A 21,661-nucleotide genomic window follows, 5' to 3' on the forward strand; every position below is an offset into this window, starting at 1 on the left:
TGATTCGGACATTCTCGATTATTCCCACGGATAATGAGAATTCCATTGTGATTCGTTACACGAAAAAAACATTATCATCATCATCATATTTATGACAAATGAAATTTGCCTTATTTTTTTGTTCAAAAAAACCAGTTTTGTTCTGGATTTTATTTCATTTCATTCATTTGTTTTTCGAGGGAAAATATTTTCATTTGAAAAACAAAAACAAAAACACCGAAAATTTATATAAATTTATGAGATAATTTTTCATTTTCTGTTGTTGTTTTTAATGTCTAAATTGGATAATTGTATAGATCAAAAAATATCATAATCAGTTGTTCTTTGATGTTTGAATAATCATTTTGCAAAAACTGTCATTTCTTTCTCTATTCTTTGTCTTTTTCTTTACTTTTCTTCTTTAAAAATAAAAAGATTTCACACACAAATTTGAATCAAAATTCTTCTTTTGTTCTTCTCTGGTTGTTGAAGGTATCAACAATTCATTTTTTGTACAATGAAAAATGTAAATTGAAATTAAATGTAAATAATGATCATATCGAGCCGGTTTTGAATGTCATGTTTGTTTGTTTATTTGTTTGTTGGTTGGTTGGTTGGTTTTGTAAACAAAATTATCAACAATCGATCAATGGCAAAATCGTTGTTTTTCCCCCAAAGGAAAGATGCTTGAACAAATAAGACATTTATTCTATTTTAACAAGAGGAGAGAGAAGGTGTGGAAAAAAATAGACAACACCAAACGGATACTGTCGAAATAGATATTTGATTGTCCATTTATGGAATATCCGAAATATTCTTTTCATCGCACATTGATGATATCGATTAAATCATTTAAGTTGATTTTTTTTTATGATGCGGAAAATAATTTCATTAATGAAAAATGTAGATAAAAATTGGTTAATGTTTTTTAATGTAATTAAATCCAACGATATGTGTATGTGTGTGCTTGTTTATCATCATCATTAACTTGAATTCTATATTAAATACAAAAAGCCTAAATCAATGATGATGATGTTTTCGATGTTGATGATGAAAACCACCATCGATCGAAAAAAAATGATGATGATGAGAAATAAAAACAAACATTTAACAAACAAACATGAAAATCACTTGTTGATTTTAATGTTTTTCTCGAAATAATTTTTTTGTGAGGTTTTTGTTGATTTTTTCTCGGCAAATCTTTCTTTTTCAAATCATGAATGAATCGATCATCATCGAAATCAACATCAGGCGTTTCAATTTTTGTTGTTCATCAGCAATCGAATGAATCAATAGATTGATGGTATTGTTTTTTTATTGATATTTCTTTTTGATTATTATCCATTTTTTGTTATTTATAATTATTGGATGTTGTTCATTTCTGCTTGTTTAGTTCATCAATACCAGAAAATATAAAAAATCGATCGATTGATCGATCGATCAAAGTCGTATCTGTTTTTTGTTGTTGTTGTTGTTGTTATTACAAATGAAAAAAACAAGAATTTTCAATTATTGATTATGTAAGCCCGAAAATAGAGGAAAAAAACATCATCATCATTAATTGGATATCGAAAAATAGGAAAAATAAGAAAAATCAAATAACAACAAAGCGGCAATTTTAACCAAGAAAATCCAATCGGATTGAAATGGAATTCGAACCCTAAATTCGTTCGAATCGAACAATTCAAACATTCGATTTTTTTTCCTATTCGAGGATGATGATGATGATTATAATAACAAAAATTTTTGTTGAAAAAATCAAACATTTTTGTTGAATAAACATGCAAAACCTCATCATATCGATCAATGAAGAATGATCAAATAATATCATGATTATGATTATGATCATCATGTTCATCATTCCCGACATGATCATGATAATCAAATATTATATTTACATGAAAAAAAAGCGAGGGGAAAAAACCGCAACTACATCATCGATTGATGATCATGTCCATAATAATGATTAAAAGTATATCATCATCATCGCAATCATCATTATGATTGAAATCAAGAAAAAAGAAAACAAACGACACCAACCAACCAACAAAAAATCATTAAAATCATGATTCGACGATGATGATGGATATAAATCCTAAAATCGAAAAAAATCAAAAAAAAATAGTTAATGATAATTCTTTTTTTGTTGTTGAAAAAATTCACATCCAATGATGAACATGATGAATTCAAATTCAACAACAACAACGAAAAAATGATACATTTGAAAATTGGCCATTTTCATATGATAATTATCATGATGATATCGAACAGTTTTTCCAATTTTTTTCCCTTGATGCTTTGATGATGATGATCAACATTTCATCGTGTGTTTTCATTACAATTTTTCTCATGATTTTCATCTAAAAAAAAATTTTGTTGGGAAAAATTCATCATTTGTGGTTTGAATGTAATTATTATTATCAACCAAAACAAATCATAAACAATGATGTTTGATTTAGTTTTTTTTATCTGTTGTTGTTCACTGATTATGATGGTTGAATTGTGGTAATATCATTGTTTTTTTTATATTCACGATTTGTTGTTGTTATTTTTCTTGGATAAAAAGGATTTCAACGAGATACTATCGATGTTTGTTTGTATTTCATCAAATCTATCTATCATCATTGAAGGGATCAAGTAATGATGTGAAATGAATAATGATTTTGGCAAATCACAAATGAATTTGATTTCTGGTTACATTTTTGATATGAAATCAAAGAGAGAGAATATTTATTCGAATCTTCGGATAATTATTAGTGTGTGTGTGTGTGGATATTTTCGGAAATTATTTTTCCCGGGAAAAGAAAAATTTGAATATCAAAATATACAAAGCGAGGGTGGTTTTGTTCCGATAATAAACGTTGCATCCATAATGATATCAAGGTGGATGATTAGGTAAAAATAGCCCCCAAAAAAATGGATTTTTTGATATTCAAATCAAGTTGACTGAATTTTTCGTTTTTTTTCAGGTACATTCAGATGATGATGATTAGATTATAATCAAGATCAACGATATACAATCATTTTCATTTACATTTAATTCTTATTTCGTGTAGATAATTATTATTTCATACACCATCAACAACGATGATGGTGTGATTTCTTTGAAATCCAATTTGATCACCATATTTTAATAATTTTTTTTTGGCCAAAAAAAATTTGATCAATTATCGGTTGGTTGATTGATTGAATCAATTGAAGCAATGATCCGTTTTACCAAAGTTTTTCTCCACCGAAGTTTTTTTCTGTAATTTTTAATTTTAAATTAACCTCTCTGAACGACAGACAATTATCATCCAAAAACTGATGATAATTGGATAATTAACGAATTCACGAAAATCAAAAATTCAAAAAAATCAAAATCAAAATCAAATTGGATGATTTTTTTGACTGAGAATAGAATCTCATTAAAGAATTGAAGGTTAAGGAAAAGAAGAAAAAATTTTTGACAATTTTTTTCCCTCACTTTTTGGTTTCGTTAATTAACTTATGATTGAAAATTATCATCCAAAAAATATTTTTTTTTCAAAAAAAACCAAGCACCTATCATCTCGTAAGTCTTTTTCATCTTGATGATTGGTGGTAATGTGATGAATTCATTCATTCGAATCATTTAACTTCATCAATCTTGAAATAAAACAAACAAACAAAAAAATGAAAAAAAAGATTCAATCATCATCGGTGTGTGAGAATTATTGGTTGATCATCATCATCATAATTGTCATTATCATTATCATTATCGACGACGACTATTTCTACACACGCAAATCTTTTTTTTTATATTATTCCTTTTCTCATTTTTGTTGTTCCATTCGAATACCCATTGAATTCATAAATAATCGATGAAATTATGGAAAAAAACAAACAAAAAAGAAGAAATTTTTTTCCTCGTTTTTTTTCCTCTGAATCTTTTGAATTGAATTTTTCTTTTTTAAACAGAAATCAATCGGGCATAGAAATGAATTGAATTGAATGCAAAAAAAACTCTTTGGGTATTTTTTTTTTCCTTTTGTTAATCACTGATTAATGATGATGATGATGATTTAGGGAATATTTTTTTCTCTGAGAAAATTGATTCAATTAATCATCGATTAACCAGGAAAAGAAATTTGACTGGAGCCGATGACAAGCCGATTTTAAAAAAAATGTCGGTGGCCAATAATGTGGTGCCATCTGTAATTATCATTTGAATGATTGAGAACAATGGACATGCTGCTGCCACCTGTTGATCGTAAATTCTGTTAAATTTTTTAAAATTCAGTTTTATAAAATCAAAGAAAATATTTTCAACAAATTTAATCAAATTAAAATTAAAATCATACAACAAATTTATCAAATATATAAATTTTTGTTTTTTGACGGATTCTGATGAAATCTAATTAGATTAATTTTTCTTTTTTTAAAAAAAATGATAAAAACAATCAATAAGAAAAACAAAATTGAGAATATAAATCGTATGATGATGAGGATTGAATTAAAAGGATGATGATGATGATGAAAATTTGTTCAATGTGCGTTTGAGTACGGCTTTTGAATTTTCGAATTTTTATTATCACAATTCTTTCATTTTTAATGGCCCAGATTCATCATCGTCTTCTTGTTGTTGTTGTTGTTGTTGTTGATGATGGATTCGAGCTTTGATTACTTTGGCTGATTGAACATCAAAATTTGTATAAATGAAATTTTCATTTCTATCACAATTATTATGGCTATTTTGTTGTTGATTATTATTATCATCTTGATGATAATAATCCATATTATCATTATTATTATCCAAACCAGATAATAATGTTTGACTAAATTTCCATTGTTGTTGTTTAATCCATTCTGGTTTAACTGGTTGTCGTTTTAATTGTCCATCCCATTCCAGATCAACTAAACCACCTGTTGATGCAATTTTTGCTTTTACACGATTTGCAAATTCAATGGCTGATTCATTTGATTGACGTGTCATTGGTGGTAAATACCAAACATCACATACAATTGCCCATGATGTCATCATCATCATCCAATAACGTAGATAACCATATTTACTTGAATTCCAAAATGGATCACCAAAACGTGCATCATATTTTATTGCAACTGGATATATGGTAGCACCTATTTCAAAACTACCTTTTTTAAACATCATTACAGCTGAATTATTTATACAAGTTCCTTCAGGAAAAATTAATATTGGCATCTTTTTTTCTTCAGTATGTTGACGTAATCTACGTGATACAGCTATGAAAAATGTAAATAAACATTTAGTTTTTCTCAAAAAGTTACAACAATAAACATTTAAACACCTACCTAAACGATCATTAATTTGAAAACGATCAAACCAAATATGATCAGAAGAACGAGAAATTATACGCTGTAATATACCAAGAAATCCACTATGTGATTGTCCAATAAGTGAATAACAATTATCACAATGTAAAATAATAACATCAATCGGTGATGTATGATTAGCAACACAAATCCCTCCAGGTTTAGCTTTATTTTCTTCATCATGATAATTGATAATACTGCCAAATGAACGTGATAATATACGTGCTGCATGTATTAATAGATAATATTGTATTGTTTTACGAAAACGAATATCCGGTAAAAGACCAAGAAAAGTACAAACAAATGATAACCAACCGAAACCGATAATAAATATGAAAAAACGTGTTGGAAATAATATCAGATAACGAAATAGAAAACCACATAACCATATAAATGCTAAACGAAATGATCGATAATGTGAAAAATTATCCGTTCGTGTTAATAGATTCCATGTTTTTAGTTCTTCAGCTGCAAAACGTTTTGTTACAGCATCATCAATTATTGCTTCAATACCAAGCGATGTAAAATCCATTACTGTTGATAATTGTAAACGATTTTGTGTTTCACATAATCTTAATGTCATTGAACAATTTTTTCGAAAACTTTCTGGCACTATGTTGTAAAAAAAAACATTATTATTTTTCTTTCAAATTATAATCATCACAATTGAATTTTACCTTCATTATCACTATTATCATCGGAATCCGAATTGAATGCACTGTCCGTATTATAATCCGAATCCATTGATGATGATGTTGTTGAATTACGATCAGTTGAATCTTGTGATTCAGTTCGTTTAAGGCCATGTTGTTGTTGTTGCAGTTGTTGTTGTTGTTGACTATGACGACGTCGTCGTTTTTGTTGTTGTAATTGTTGATTAATACGTTCAACACCACGTTGTCCATATTCAAATAATTTTAATAAATTACTAACATAAATTTGATGGATAAAAAATCTATGTCCAACTGATGCTAGGCCAAGATATAATATCAATATGATCAATTGTATGATCAATAATGTTATGATTAATGTTAGCATTTTTGTTTTGGTTACTTTTTGGGTTATTCAATATTTTTTGTTGGCCTGGTTTTTTATCAATTAAATAATTTGATTGTTCACAATTGGCTGATGATGATAAAAATCATACGATATGATGATGATGATGTCTTTTTCGGAGAAAAAAAATGATGTCAATGATGATGACTATGCTTAATTTAAAATCACTGAAGAATAGTAAAAAAAAATATCGGATGTTTATGTTAATCGAGAATGGGATTTTCTTTGAAATTTATTCGTCGTTGTCATATAAAAATGTTGGTTAAATTATTCGATTGATTGATTGATTGTAATTGGAAATAATGCCTTACATCATCATCATCAAGTAACAGACGAAATTATGATGATCATCAAAAAAATAAACAATATAAAATTCAACAAAGATTAAAGATCAAAAATGGAAAAAATGATGATGATGATGATGACAATGAAGCTTTTTCTGAAGCTTTTAATGAATTTTTTAATGAACAAAACATCAATAAAACAAGAGAGAGAGAGAGAAACTCGAAACTAGAAGAAAGCTTCATCATTTGTTACACATTCATGATCATCATCATCAACAACTCGGATGGAAATCGACACACAAAAATGATTTGGAAAATAAAATGAAATTAACAAAAAATCAAAGATCAATATGTCATTGTCAAATTTTTTTTCTGGCAAAAAATTTTCTTTTTCAAACAACATTCGAATCTATATCTACACAAACAGTCGCACACACACATACACAAAATAGATAAATCACCGGATATAATTTTGTCAATTTTGTTTTCTTTTGAAATTTTGTTATCAAAACCAGATATCGTTGTCGGTGTTGTTGTCGTTGATAAAAATTTTCAATTTTCAATTTTAAAAATCTCTCCTTTTTGACTCGTTTGTTTAATGAACCGAAAATGGTATCATTTTGTTCACAAAAATTTTGTTGTTGATTTTGATTATGAAATCACCAGACAACAACAAAATGAATTTATACAAAATTTGATTGGTTGGTTGGTGGTGGAAATAGCCAATTCAAACTGGCTCTATTCGATGATATTCGTCATTTATACAACAAAAAAAAAATCAATAATATCGTTGATGATGATTGAGGAAAAATGAAAATGGACAATATTGGTTTTTGGTCGTTGAAAAAAAATAGCTGTTTATTTTTCCCACTCGAATCGCTGATGATGATAAACCGAATGATTAGAAATTGTGATTGATATGCGAAATAAAAAACAACAAATAAACAGAAGAAGAAGATTTGTAACAAGTAAAAGTAAAAATTGATAGTCGAATTGAGAATATCTAAATCAAATCAATATCCAATTACAATCGATATCGATAACGATTGATTGATTGAATCAAGAAATCGATAACAAGAGAAGACAGAAAACAAAATCTTCATTCAATTTTCGTGTGCCAAACACATTGTATGACGTTGTTTTGTTACCGTTAATCAATCATCATTCTTTTGAGAACTTCACTTTCTCTTTATCCAGCCATCCATCTTTATTTATCAAACCAACCAAAAATAAATGAATAAACCAGATTGAATAAGTCAGCAGAAAAACAAAAAACAAAGCAAAACGAAAGATTTTTCCTTTTTTTGCAACGTCAATCTGTGAGGAAAAAAATTGTAAGCGAGAGCGAAATTAATGATAAACAAATCTGATGCAACAGGTTGTTTGCTTTGTTTTGTTTTTCAGACAACAAGGATCGACAGCAAACATCATTGTTGTTTTGTTTTATTGATTTACAGTTTTCATTGAGTGTTTCAGCAAGAGAGAGAGAGAGAGAGAAGTGCAAATCAAATGAAAGAAAGAGAAAGGAAATCCAAATGAGATTTTTTGAAAAAATAATAATTTTTCTTACATGTCATGCATATAGAGACCACAATCGCACACAAAAAATGATATTTTCATTCACTTAGTAGTGGTAGTAATTTACTAAAATGGTAGTAGTCAGAAAAAACGCATTCAAAAAAAATCATTCAGTTGCGAATGCGAATGGATTTGGATCCAAACAACAAAAACTATAAATTACTCTTTTCCAAATTCAATAAATCAATAACGGAACATACGAAACGAGTTTCAAGTTATTTGGATCAATGATTCACACAATCAATATATTCACAGAGATATTTGCCATGTGGTGATAAGATCCTTCGATATTTTTGTTTTCTCATTGAAAAACTTAAAAACTATTTTTTGTTTTGTTTTCGTTTGCCTTCATTTGATAAATTAATTGAAAGTAAAAGTTAATTAAATATAGCAAGCAAGCATAAATTAAGCAAACGAGTAGTGTTGTTGATGCAGTAGTTGTTTTAGTGATAATAATGATGATGTATCATTGATTAATGTCATTGAATGAATGAATGAATAAATTCATTTTCAACGGAAACCAGTTATTCATTTCATTTCGTTTATTTTGTATGTTTTATTAATGATTGTTGTGTTTTTTCAGTGAAAATTTTCTTGGTAAAATTCTTATTGATTGATCGATTGGTTGGTTGGATGGATGGTTTTTCCATTGTCCATCTTGTCAGAGGTTCATCGGTACCCGAATCATTGATTATTTGTAGGTTGTTAATGTTGTTGATTGAAGGAATCAACGAAAAATTACATTGAATTTGAATGAATCATTAGATTTTAAAAATAATTTTGTTGCAACCTTGAATGATAATGATAATGATGATGTTTGATGATTATTCATCATGATGGTCGGTGATTATCATTTTGATTATGCAATTTATTTTTTAAAGAAGAAACAAAAAAATCCATCATTTTTAATTTCAAAGTTTTCAATTTAAATAACTAACAACAACAACAACAACAAAAAAATTTCAAAGATTTTCATCACTATCATCTACGACGTCGTCGTCGTCGACGATTTAAATCAATTTGCATTGGATTCCAACCACATTGTGATATTTGTTTTCCTTTTATTGAATTATATTTTGCTCGTATTAATTTATCTTGATTCCAATCTTGATTTTGATCTTTTTTATTAAGAAATTCATCAAGATTTAATTGTTTATGTTTACCATGATTATGATTATTGTCAGAGATTCTTAAATCAATTCCATTTGATCTGTTAGAATTTCAGATTTAAAAACAAAAAAAACATTAATCAATGGTCAATGGTTGAATGTAGTCAAATGTACCTGGTCAATGAAACATCTAAATTATGAATATCCAATAATGATATTATTGTTGCCAATGAATGCGTTGATAAACATGCATCCATACCAATGATCCGTGGATAATAATGTAACCATACCAGGCAATTTTCATTTTTATCACCATTTTCTAGGCCAGCCTGTTGAAGAAAATTTATTCAATCATCATTATCGATTGAAATCAATAAAAAATAAACCTACTCTGACAGTTCGATTAGATGTATTTATATAATTACATTCGACAATAATCTTATCCATTGCTTGAACTTTTGGTGTTTCGATTAACATTTCAAATGTTTTCTGTTGTTCATTTTTATGATGAAAAATTTGTTGACGTCGCTTTGTGTTGTTGATCAATAATTTCTACATTAATTTCATCCAGGTAATGATGATTTGTACCCAGTACAACCGAAAGGATTTGAATTTCATTTTCAATTGTCTAATTGAAAAACGATATAAGAATATTTTAAAAATCGATCAAATAAATCGATTGATTGAAATCAAAATTAAACACCAGGTAAAAACCTTTGACATACATTTTGTAGACAATTATTTGCCTTACAAACACCTTTCATTGACCAATGATTTAATTTTGGTGGTAGGAAAAAAAATGAATCCGGTACAAAACCAACAGCAATAATACCGGCTTCAATATTAATTTCTGTTTGATCAAATAAATATAAATCAAAACCAGATTGATCAATGATTTGTTTGAAATCATTTGAATATTCAATCGATAGCAATAATGTTTGTTTTGATAATGATAATGATCTTTCCGGTGATTGATAATGATTGAATGCAATACCAATATTGGATGGATATTGTATCAATGTTTGATTATGTTCAATATTTGGCCATTTTATAGCTGCTAATCGTTGTATACACGTGAATTTTGTATTATTTTCATTTGTAAATAATAATTCTTCAAGAATCATTTGATCATCATCATCATCATTGTTGATTTCATCACAAAGTATCAATTCCATACGTATGATTTCGTTCGGATTTTCAATATAGGTACGAATTTCATTTATATAACGTATCTGTTGATCATCTTTATCATCATTATCGAATGGTATGTTGACAATCTGTCGAATTAGACGATTGTCGGATTGATTCACTTCATTATGGATGAATTCTTGCTGGAAAAAAACAAACAAATTACAATGGAAAATTTTCAAAAAACAACCAACAACAACAGAAAAACACCAGAAAAAACCAAAAACAAACCGTTTCATCAAAATAAACACTCCATATTTCCAACGTATCAATTGATTGTAATGACCAGATGATTGTCAACAATAAACTAATGATGATGATAATTGAAGGCGATCGCATCACCATGTTTGTTTGTTTGTTGATTATATAAAATCACAAAATTAAATGAAAGAACAAAAAAATAACCTGAAGAAAAAATGATTGACAAAATGATTGCAAAATGATAATGATGATCGATAAACTTTTCAGGCAAAGAATTTCTGATTATAATGATGATCACGCAAAGCAAAAAAAAATATAACAATAAGCCAATTTCATTTCAATCAATCATTCATACACCTTGAATAGCAAAACAAACAGGTAACAAATATTGATTGTTATGGTCAAAAAAAAAACAAAAATATAACATCAAAACAAACATAACATCTTGACATCACAATATGATCATCACCAACATCACCAAATGGCTATAGCCGGTCTCAATAATAAAAAAAATATGATGGCAGCCACACACACACACCATTACATCATGGATAATGAAATTATATTTTTTATTTTTGAAATGGAAAAAAATATCAATCTCTCTATCTATCCATCTATCTATGTATCTATTTTTTCTCTTTTTGAATTTTTGCAAAAACGAAATAATTCCAATTTCTCTCGTCATTTTTTAGTTTGCTGGAAAAAAAGCTTGTTACGCTAGTTTTTTTCTTTTCCGTTCCCTAATTCATTACATGGTAATATTGAAGGAAAATGTGGAGGGGGAGAAAAAAATCTTGTCGGTTTTTTTCTTTATTTTGTTATTTTTGGTGTCAAATATTATTCTTCCATGCCGGTACCTGAGGTAAGTTATAATTTGTGTAAAGGTGTGTTTTCGATTCACCAAAATAATGTCTGCAAATATTTTTGGTTGTTTAGCGAAATGTTATTTTGTTCAGACATTATCATTGTTTATCGAAGATTTTCATTTTTTCATCCCAATGTTGTTTTTGTGTGTCTGTGTGTTTGGCATTCATTTGAAATTGATTAGATTTGGAAACAAACACAGAAAAAAAACAGATTTTGAGAAAATGATGGGGCAAACAAATATTTTGTTGTTGTTGTTTATTCATGATTCGATTGTTTGTGATGTATGGTCGATGATGATGGCCAATGGCTGAAACAAAACAAAACAAAAAAAACCTTCAATTTAATTATCAAATTGATAGTTAAAATCAAATCAAATAAAGATGTGCCATTATCCATCACATATATCGTTTGTGTGTTTGTGTCAAGAAAATTTCAAAAATTTTCTGCGAAAACATCTGTATATATCTGTGTCATAGTTAGGTCATTTGAATTTATAATTCAAAAAAACGAGGAGAAATTCAGATTCAGATCTTTTATTTTTTTGCTCTGTTTTTATCTCGATGAACCAATTAATTATCATTATTTTTTTCGCTGTAGAAAAAAATGATGAATCAAGATCATTGAATTTTTGGATTGGAAATTTCAATTTACAACCATAATCATATTTATTTTTATTCAATTTGATCCGAATAAATAGCCAATATTGTCCAATAAAAAATATTAAATATTAAAAATGTAATTGGAAATATATAACGTGAACGACGATCAATTTCAAGTGCAACTTTTTTTGCATTAAAATTTTCATCATTTTTAAATGGTGGTAATATTTTTGTCCATGTATCATGCCAATAATAGCCGAATAAAGCCATACTTTTATTACTTTTATTACTTGCCGATGATTCCGGGCGATTATTATTGTTCATATCCAATGATGAATGCGTTTGTTGTTGCTGTGGTTGTTGCGATTGTCGTCGCCGTCGTTGTAAAGCTTTATCCTGTATACGTGCCGGTTTTGTATAGAAATAATTTGCCGTTGAATATTCAATAATAGCAGCAAATATAAACATTGTACACATTATAATCCAAATATCTAATGAACTAATAAATTTTGTACGTGGAATTTGATCATGTATTGCTTTTGTACTGGTTACATGTGTTAACATTGTTGTTAAAACTAATGCAACACGTGCCGGTGCAGCCGGTATATGTATCCAAAATGATGACCAAGAACTAATGACAAACAATGTTGATGGTAGATAAACATTAAATAAATGATATGTCATATGACGACGTAATTCAAATGTTGCTGCTAAACGTTTAAATGGTCCATTATCATGATAATTTATTTGTCCCGAATGTGTTGATAAATTTTTTAAATCAAAATTTGCCCATTTAAAATTATCCGGTATATCGATTGGTTGTTTATCAAGCCAAAATAATTGTAAATTTTTTGTTGTTAATGAACTTGATTCAATTTCAATTGAACATTGTTGTTTATCCATTGGATAAAATTTTATATTAAATTTACAGCTTGCTGTTAATTCTGTTCTATAATTTAATTTACAAAAAAATTATTTTACAAAACGTTAATTAAATTAAAATACAACTAATAAACTCAATGTAATTACTTTTTGATCAATGAAACACGACCATCACTGCGTATTGTACCGGAAATTTGCCCGGGTAATTTATCATTCAGAATATCCGTTGTAAATGGTACAGCATTTGAAAAATGTATGGATGGTCTCCAAATACGAACAATATCGCTCCAATCAACATCTAAATATGATTTTTGATTAGTTGAATTATCGGCTGTTTGATTTGATAATGAAAGACGTTGATCATTCCATATTGTATAAACATGAATCAAAACTGTATATTGGGATTTTTTCTCATCAACCGGACCAAAATGTAATAATTTCAGACCAATTTCCATTTCGTTTTGATCTGTTTTGGGTGGAATTCTAAAATCATAATTTTTAGGATCAGTTTTTTTCCAAAATAATTGACGATCATAAACATTGTTAATCTGACCATTCAACATTTCAATCACATTGATAATGGTGATGAATAATAGTAAAAGTTTATTCATCATTTTCTCAACCAAAAACAAACCAAAAAAGCAAAATCAAAATTAGGATTGAGAATCAATCAAACAAACAAACATAACCAGATTGGCAATACACACACACACACAAGTAAATTTTTGATCAAAATGTTTTGTGTGTCCAAAATAAACTGACGATATTTATAAAACACAAGCCATCTTGCCCATAGCCAACCAAACCAAACCGTTGATAAACGTTTGGCTATTGAATTAATGATTGGCGCCAGTATCTTTCCACACCTATTTTTTCTCATTCAAAAACAAAAAAAAAAACATCAAAAGAATCGATCCGATAAAACTAAAACGAAAAAGCCGACAGGAAAAATAATATAGGTAATAATTACTGTTAAAACACTTGAGATTTCAGTGCATTGATGATGTATTGATTGATTGATTAGATTGAGAACAAAATCAATCAATTTTCAATCAAATCAATCATCACTTTGCCTGTGTGATTATGATAATCAAAGGTAATTTTTTTACATTGCTTTTATTATTAATTAAAGAATATCAACACTGATTCCATGATTAAATTTATCATTTAGAAATCGTTGACATTGAAGATAATATTGATTGATTGATTTGCTGTGAAAATTTACCTACAAAAAAATAAAAAACAAACAATGTTCTGGTGGACAAAAAGAAGAAGACTATTGAGCCATAAAATCATGTACAGGAGATCAAAATGAAATGTTTTGCTTTCGAATTGATTCGAATTTAAATCGAATCAAAAACAAAACAAAATTTCCAATGAAAATTGAGCAAATTCTGATTCGTTCGATGTTATTATCTTTATTGATAAGCATCAATATCATCATCATCATAATCATCATCTTGATCACTTGATGATAATTTTCGTAATGTTTTTGTTGTTATAGTTGTTGTTGATGATGATTGATTTATAATTGATTCATTGGAATTTTTTTGTAAAAATGCATCAATTATATTGTTTAATAAACCTAAACGTTTAGCTTCTTCCAATAAATCTTGCATATTTTGTAATTTTTGTTCATCGGTCATCATTATTATTGGTTGTGTTGTTATTGTTGATGATAAATTGGAAGTTTGAATCGATTTTTCATCAATAAATAATGAATTTTCCATTGTTTCATCATTCGTATCAATAATCGTTGCTGTTGTTGTTGATGGTGATTGATTTGGAAAACAAAATTCACATTCAATTTCATCCCATTCAAGTTGTTCGCTTGTTGATATAAAACTTTGTCGACTTAAACGTCGTTGTTCTAGTTCCAGTGATTCATAATCATCAACATTATTGTTTAGTGTTTGTTGTTGTTGATTCTGATCATTTGCTTTAAAGGTGGTCATCATTTGATGATTTGAATAATAATCGTCTTTTGTCGTCGTAGAATAATTTCGACGTTTTCGATATATTGATTTTTTCCTTCGACTATCCATTGACATATGATTTGTCATTTTATTAGATGAAATTGGTTCACTATCGGATAATGAATCATCATCATCAAACCAACCAACATTGGATAATGTTAAAAAATCTGGATTAAAATTTGCATATTTCGAACCGGTTACATGATAAAGTTCATCATCAATTTCAACAATTGATTTTTTAATATCATCAATTTGATGTAAAACTTGATCAATTTTATCAACAGTTTTTGATTGAAAAAATCGATTATTAATACGATTATTATCAATTATATTCGGTGAATCATTAATATTATTATTGTAATTATTATTGTAATTGTTGTTAAATAAATCATCATAATACTTGTTATATGTAAACTGATAATCATCATAATCCGAACTAATTGTCATTGTATCGAATGCTGAATCATTTGATGTTGTTGGTAATAATGATGATGTCGATGATGATGATGATGATAATGATGTTGGTTTATGATATTTACGGAATATTTTTCTCATATTATCATACAGTTGTTGTTGTTGTTGTTGTCGTCTGGATTCATTATCATTGTGAAAATTGAAAAATTTTAATAAATTTCTGGTTAATTTTAGGATACGATCACGATTAACACCTAAATGATAACCAATCAATGCACTTAAACCAATAATTACACCCCATGATGATGCACGATTAACTAGATTTATAAATTTAGACAAAAAATTAATTAAAAATTACGAATTTGTGCCAAAAAAATTCATAAAAACAAACCTAAATGATCATAACGAATAATTAAACGTAAACCACAATCAGGACATTCTGTTGTCAATGTTTGTGTACGTTGAAATGCATATTCTAATGATTTTGTTAAACAAATATGACCAGCTTTTTCCATCATTCTTTCTCATCTGGATTTATTCATTCAAACAAAACAAAATCAAATTGAAGGAAGAAAATTTTCTGATGCTGATAATCGATGATTGATTGATTTGATTTGTTTGTTTTGTCAATCAAATGTGGAAAAAAACTAGAAATTTATCATCATCATCATCATATCAAATGGGCCATATTATCATTAATTATAATATCATTATTTACAATAACTTTATTTTTGTTGTTGATTACTTTTATGGTTGATAAACTTTGATAATTATATTAATGACGACTATACGATCTGTATGAAAAATTTTTGAATTTATAATCATCAAATTATTCACATTAACAATGAAAAGTTGAATAATGAATTGTCGAAAAACATCATCAAGAATCAAGAATCAAGAATCACAGAATATCAATTTCACTCACAAAAGTAGATGTGGGTGAATGATGTGTGTGTGTGTTTATCATTTGTTGTCGATTCTTTGTTCGAAATATGACTTTGATGCTTTTATTCTCTAAATTGTAACGGTTGTAGCGGTAATTCGGTTGTTGCTGTAGTGGTGGTGGTGGTGGTAACCGATGGGTGTGGGTATATCATCCAAAACATATGATCAAAGAAGATTTCGGTGTTTCTGCACTGCACTTGGATGCCGAAAAGAAAATGGAAAAAATCTTAGACCAACTTTAATGGATGAAAAAACTGACATTTCTTATCTTATTTTGATTGACACTTGTTGTTGTAATCATTTTTTTTATTTATTTTTAAAAAAGCGATAATCCCGTCAAATTTGAGTTAAATCAACCTTTCTTTATTTTCGATTTGATTTACTGTGACATTTTTGTTTGTTTGTTTTGTTTCCAATTCTATTACAAAACACAAAAAAACTTAACCTTCGAATCATCATCCTTCGAATAATGTTATTTAATGATGACATTGATGATGTTGATTTTGTTTCATGTACCGTTACTAGGTTGTATTTCGTTTTCTATAAAATTATGTCAGCAAAAAAACAAAAACAACAACAGAAAAAAAAAACAGAAAAATCATCCGATTGCCACCAGACTTTTATTTTAAGATTTTTTTTCGTGAATTCAATGAGGAAAAAAACAATGTTCGAATGATTTTTCTGCTGTTGTTGTTGTTGTTCATGGTGATGATATGATCAATGACGTTGTTGAAAAGCAAATTTTAGAAGAAAAAAAATTCGTAAAAAAGAATGAAAAAACCTTTATTCATTCATTCAGTTTTTGGCACCTGATTTTACAATTTTAATTATGAAAGAAATTTTATTTTAAAAGAAAAAATTGTTTTTTTGGTTTTTGGTTTGGATGCTTGAAAAAAAAGAGTTAAATTAAATTAGATTTTTTTGTGGTTGTTCGGTTGTTTTGTTTTGTTTTAAAATTCATATTCCGAAATGAATATTGTTATAATGGCTAAATTTTTACCAATTTGTAAACCATTTTTATACATTTTAGCTTCAATTTCTAATTCAATATCCTGTGGTCCTTCCAATGATGACATTATTGCTAAACGTACTTCATTATCGGCTGTACGACGCATTTCAAAATCATTAATATTAGCTGAACGTACACCTGGTCGTGGTGATTTTACCGATACTAAACGTAATTTAAAATCAACAATAATTGGTAATTCAACCGGTACGATAAATGTAAAGAATTCATGTCCACGACCATTAATTACGGTTGATGGACGTTGTTGTTGTTGTTGTTGATGTTGTAAACGTTGTACAGTAACAGCCGATTGATAACGATTAGTTTTTATATCAGATTTTGTATCACCTTTTGTTGTTATTGTTGTAATCTGTTGTTGTTGATGATGTTCAATATGTTCATGTTGTTTAATCATACGTGAACGGAATGCAATATATGCATATGAATAACAAATAATACGATCAATTGAACAAACTTCAGTTGGATCATCACATATTTCAGCATAATTTAATCGTTGACTTATTTTACATTGTCTAATTTATGTGGGGGAAAAAAAGAAAAGAAGGTAACAAGGTAACCACAATAAAAAACAAACAAACAAACAAACATACACTCCATCTTTATGATAACCAGGTGGACAACGATCATCAACACAACGGAAACTACCACCAATATTAACACATGATTGATTTGAACCACGACAATAGCCAAATTCTTGACATTCATTAATATCTAATATAAAGAAAGAAAGAAAGAAAGGTAAAAGAAAATTTTAAAATTTAAAATTACAGGAATCAATTACAGGACAGGTGTGAACATCACATTTTTTTTGAAAAAGGAATGACAATGACATAAACATAGCATGCATGTCAATCAACAATCAACAAAAAAAACAAAGAAAAAAGTAAAAGTAAAGAAAGTAAAAAGTCAATTATCATTGGCCAAAGAAATGATGATGATGATGATGATGATAATTATCAATGTCATGTATTAACTTAATTATAATTATTTAATGATGATTATAATAATAATATTTACTTACCAATACAATGATGATTATGTACTAAATTATAACCATTTGGACATGTACAACGATATGAACCAGCTGAATTTTCACAACCACCTTGACATAATTTTGGATGACCATCATTATCATCATGACGGAAACGACTAAATGCAATATCATTAATAAAATCACCTTCATGACATTCATCAATATCTTCACAACGATGTGGTCCAACTGGACGATAACCCCGATTACATTGACATTTATATGAACCAAATGTATTCAAGACATTTTTGTTCACAAAGATTTGTTTGTTCTAAACATTCATCAACATCTGTACAATGTTTACCGGTACCATCTGGATCACGAAAACCAGTACGACAACGACAACGATATGAACCGATTGTATTTTCACATACGGAAACTTGTGGTGAACAGATTCCTGTTTGTGAATATTCACTACATTCATCAATATCAACACAAGTATGACCATCAGCACTTAATTTGAAACTGAAGAAAAAAAAATTAAAATCATTACAAATTAAAGGGTTATCAATCAGTTATCAATAATTTCTATTCACCAAACAAAAATAAACACTTACCCATCTTTACAATGACATTCATATGAACCATATTTATTAATACAACGTTGTGAACAACCACCATTATTAATAAGACATTCATCATAATCAGTACAACGACCATTATGATCTTTTTCAAAACCACGTTTACATTTACAATAATATGATCCGGGTGTATTTTCACATGTAGATACATCATGTGGACAAAGATGATCATGTGATTCTAGACATTCATTAATATCAATACATTGTTGACCATCAATACGGAAACCATTTGGACATTCACAACGATATGAACCAGGTGTATTAATACATTGTTGTTGTTGTCCACAACTATGTAAACCTTCTAAACATTCATTAATATCTTCACAGGTATTATGTAGTTCATTTAATCGATGACCAGCTTGTGTACAGATTTTTCTACAAACATATGATCCATATGTATTGATACATTGTTCATCCCGAAGACAAGCCGTTTCAACCGTACATTCATCAATATCAATACATTTTAATAAAGAATCACTGAATATAAATCCACTTTCACAATCAATATGTTTACAATGAGTGCCATCTGATGATAGATAATGACCTTCAGGACATGCAGTTATACGTAATGATACAGTTGGTTTCTGTATTATTTGATGTATTTCTTCAACATGTACGATTGGTGGTGGTGGTGTTTTTAAATAATGATGTTCTTCGATAATTCTTTCAAATTTTTGTTGTACAACGGGTTTCTGTACGATACGTTCAAATTTTTGTTGTACAATTGGTTGTTTTATCTGTGTTATTTGTTGTTCAAATTTTTGCTGTACAATTGGTTCTTGAACAATTTTCTGTTGTACATAAGTTTCGAACATTTTTGCTGTACAATTGGTTCTTGAACGATTTTCTGTTGTACGATTGGTTCCTGAACGATTTTCTGTTGTACGATTGGTTCTTGAACAATTTTCTGTTGTACAATTGGTTCTTGAATGATTTTTTGCTGTACAATTCTTTGTGATGGTGGTGGTGGATGATATTTTTCCACTCGTCTTTCGATTATTTTCGATGGACTTGGTGGTATTGGTGAATGGCTAATTATCCTTGATGAACTTGAAGATGAAGACGAAGAAGATGATGCTGATGATGATGATGATGAATAAGATGAATATTGTGAACGATGATTTGATGGTGATGATGATGATGATACATATGTAATCGGTGGTGATACATATGTTTCATGTATTATTGATTCACTTTGTAATGGTTTGTTTGATCGTTGAATTGGTGCAATCAAACGATACATACGACAATCAATACCACCTGGACGACATCTTTTTACACGTGTAAATTGTAATGGTTTTTTATTATTAAATTGATGATGATTATAATTTGGAACTATTTCCACATTAAATGATTGATCTAATGATGATATCACTAAATTGATTGATTAATTAAATTAATATGGGTGAAAAAACAACTTTATTTACAATCAAATTAAAAGAAGAAAAATACACTTACCAAATAGAAAAAATAAAATTACCGATCTTGTTGAAATCATCGTGTTCAATCAATTGGAAAACCAAACAGGAGAGAAACAAAAAAAAACAAAATGAAAATCCTTTATTGAAAAGATTTATTTCAATTACTGATTATCGATCAGAATCGATTGAATTTATCAAATGAAAAAACGTTTTCAAAAAAATTAGTATTTTCTCCTTTTTCACCGAATTTGGCAATTTCAAATCACACACATACACACACACATGTATACCAAAATGATTAAAACTAAGCACTGACTGAATGAATGAAAGTGAAAATGAATCGGATGTTTGTTGGTATGAGGTGTAGTGTACATCATTCATTCATTCATTCATTCATAATGATTATTCACAATATAGATTGATGACAAACAAACAAACAAACATTTAGTGATAGAATAAATGAGAAAAAAAAAGGTGTAGCGTGGGCGAACAACAACAACGGCGATGATATTGAATTGGTGAAAACAAAACAATTTCTATGTGAATAATTGTATGTGAAAGGTGGTGTTTTTTAAAAATTGTCAATGTTGAACAACAACAACAAAAAAGAAAGAAGAAGAATCGAATGATACAAGAGGGACGGAAATACCAAGTGAAATTTTTCTCTCTCCCTCTCTCTTTGCAAATTCTTGGAGCCATCATTCATTGATGATAATGATACTGGGAAGAAATGCAGACTATAATTGTCATCGTGATGATTATTATCATCATCATCATCCTAAACATAATCATCGTAATAAAATGTCCTCGTCTTGATGGTCATCAGAATAGCAACAACAAAAATGACGACAAAATTTTTTTTTAAAAAAAACCCAAGAATCAAATTTTCAAAAATAATTTCCAATACGCCCACACACACACATTCAACTGATTAACCAATCATCATCATCATTTGAAAAAAATATTATCAATATTTTTTTGAGTAACCTTGAGCTTGAAATTTTGATTTAGTTTTTTTTAAAAAATAAAACAACAACAGAAGAATAAAGTAAAATTTTTTAATCAATTTTTTAAATTTCGATTTGGAAAAACAAATGGAAATTTGAAATTCTGAAAAGAAACAAAAAAATACATTTTTGAAATTGATTTTCTTCTTCGAGAGAAAATACAAAAAATTTCATATACAAGGTCGATTCGTGGGTAGTTGGTTT

General features: G+C 28.2%; 5 protein-coding genes across 5 annotated transcripts; all 5 read right to left on the reverse strand.

Annotated features, from left to right (window-relative positions):
- Window positions 1-4,384: 4,384 nt before the first annotated feature.
- LOC113798162 (glycerol-3-phosphate acyltransferase 3-like) lies at window positions 4,385-6,583 on the reverse strand. Its single transcript, XM_027348653.2, has 3 exons — window positions 5,970-6,583; window positions 5,272-5,904; window positions 4,385-5,202 (listed from the first exon to the last, which is right to left on the reverse strand). The coding sequence occupies exons 1-3, from the start codon at window positions 6,328-6,330 to the stop codon at window positions 4,532-4,534; spliced, it is 1,665 nt and encodes a 554-aa protein (XP_027204454.2). The 5' UTR covers window positions 6,331-6,583; the 3' UTR covers window positions 4,385-4,531.
- Window positions 6,584-9,094: 2,511 nt separating this feature from the next.
- LOC113798163 (uncharacterized) lies at window positions 9,095-11,625 on the reverse strand. The gene is given in 6 exon segments (XM_027348654.2): window positions 9,095-9,420; window positions 9,494-9,648; window positions 9,710-9,859; window positions 9,861-9,947; window positions 10,045-10,650; window positions 10,739-11,625. Coding segments are annotated over 6 exon segments (1,341 nt in total). The 5' UTR covers window positions 10,853-11,625; the 3' UTR covers window positions 9,095-9,191.
- A 590-nt stretch (window positions 11,626-12,215) lies between these two features.
- On the reverse strand, window positions 12,216-13,764 carry LOC113798166 (glycine receptor subunit alpha-2-like). The gene is made up of 2 exons (XM_027348656.2): window positions 13,204-13,764; window positions 12,216-13,123 (listed from the first exon to the last, which is right to left on the reverse strand). Exons 1-2 carry the CDS (start codon window positions 13,668-13,670, stop codon window positions 12,247-12,249), a joined length of 1,344 nt encoding a protein of 447 aa, XP_027204457.2. The 5' UTR covers window positions 13,671-13,764; the 3' UTR covers window positions 12,216-12,246.
- Window positions 13,765-14,358: 594 nt separating this feature from the next.
- Window positions 14,359-16,752, reverse strand: LOC113798155 (uncharacterized). The gene is made up of 2 exons (XM_027348643.2): window positions 15,838-16,752; window positions 14,359-15,763 (listed from the first exon to the last, which is right to left on the reverse strand). The coding sequence occupies exons 1-2, from the start codon at window positions 15,962-15,964 to the stop codon at window positions 14,475-14,477; spliced, it is 1,416 nt and encodes a 471-aa protein (XP_027204444.2). The 5' UTR covers window positions 15,965-16,752; the 3' UTR covers window positions 14,359-14,474.
- Window positions 16,753-17,149: 397 nt separating this feature from the next.
- On the reverse strand, window positions 17,150-20,735 carry LOC113798154 (uncharacterized). The gene is given in 7 exon segments (XM_027348641.2): window positions 17,150-17,930; window positions 18,009-18,129; window positions 18,440-18,689; window positions 18,691-18,913; window positions 19,006-19,841; window positions 19,844-20,403; window positions 20,488-20,735. Coding segments are annotated over 7 exon segments (2,619 nt in total). The 5' UTR covers window positions 20,528-20,735; the 3' UTR covers window positions 17,150-17,341.
- Window positions 20,736-21,661: the final 926 nt, after the last annotated feature.

This window comes from Dermatophagoides pteronyssinus, unplaced genomic scaffold (assembly GCF_027571235.1).
Source record: "Dermatophagoides pteronyssinus isolate colony J.1.1.1.1 unplaced genomic scaffold, Derpt_VIB-CSIC_2022.12 sq0036, whole genome shotgun sequence".
NCBI classification, from domain to species: Eukaryota; Metazoa; Arthropoda; class Arachnida; order Sarcoptiformes; family Pyroglyphidae; genus Dermatophagoides; species Dermatophagoides pteronyssinus.

Excerpts from the sequence above, each read along its gene's own strand:
- LOC113798162 (XM_027348653.2), bottom strand. The coding sequence starts at position 6,330 with ATGCTAACATTAATCATAACATTATTGATCATACAATTGATCATATTG. Across the intron at positions 5,905-5,969 it reads TGATAATAGTGATAATGAAG|TGCCAGAAAGTTTTCGAAAA; the intron begins GTAAAATTCAAT and ends TTTACAACATAG. Across the intron at positions 5,203-5,271 it reads TCAAATTAATGATCGTTTAG|CTGTATCACGTAGATTACGT; the intron begins GTAGGTGTTTAA and ends CATTTTTCATAG.
- LOC113798155 (XM_027348643.2), bottom strand. The coding sequence starts at position 15,964 with ATGATGGAAAAAGCTGGTCATATTTGTTTAACAAAATCATTAGAATAT. Across the intron at positions 15,764-15,837 it reads TATTCGTTATGATCATTTAG|TTAATCGTGCATCATCATGG; the intron begins GTTTGTTTTTAT and ends TTATAAATCTAG.
- LOC113798166 (XM_027348656.2), bottom strand. The coding sequence starts at position 13,670 with ATGATGAATAAACTTTTACTATTATTCATCACCATTATCAATGTGATT. Across the intron at positions 13,124-13,203 it reads CGTGTTTCATTGATCAAAAA|AACAGAATTAACAGCAAGCT; the intron begins GTAATTACATTG and ends ATTAAATTATAG.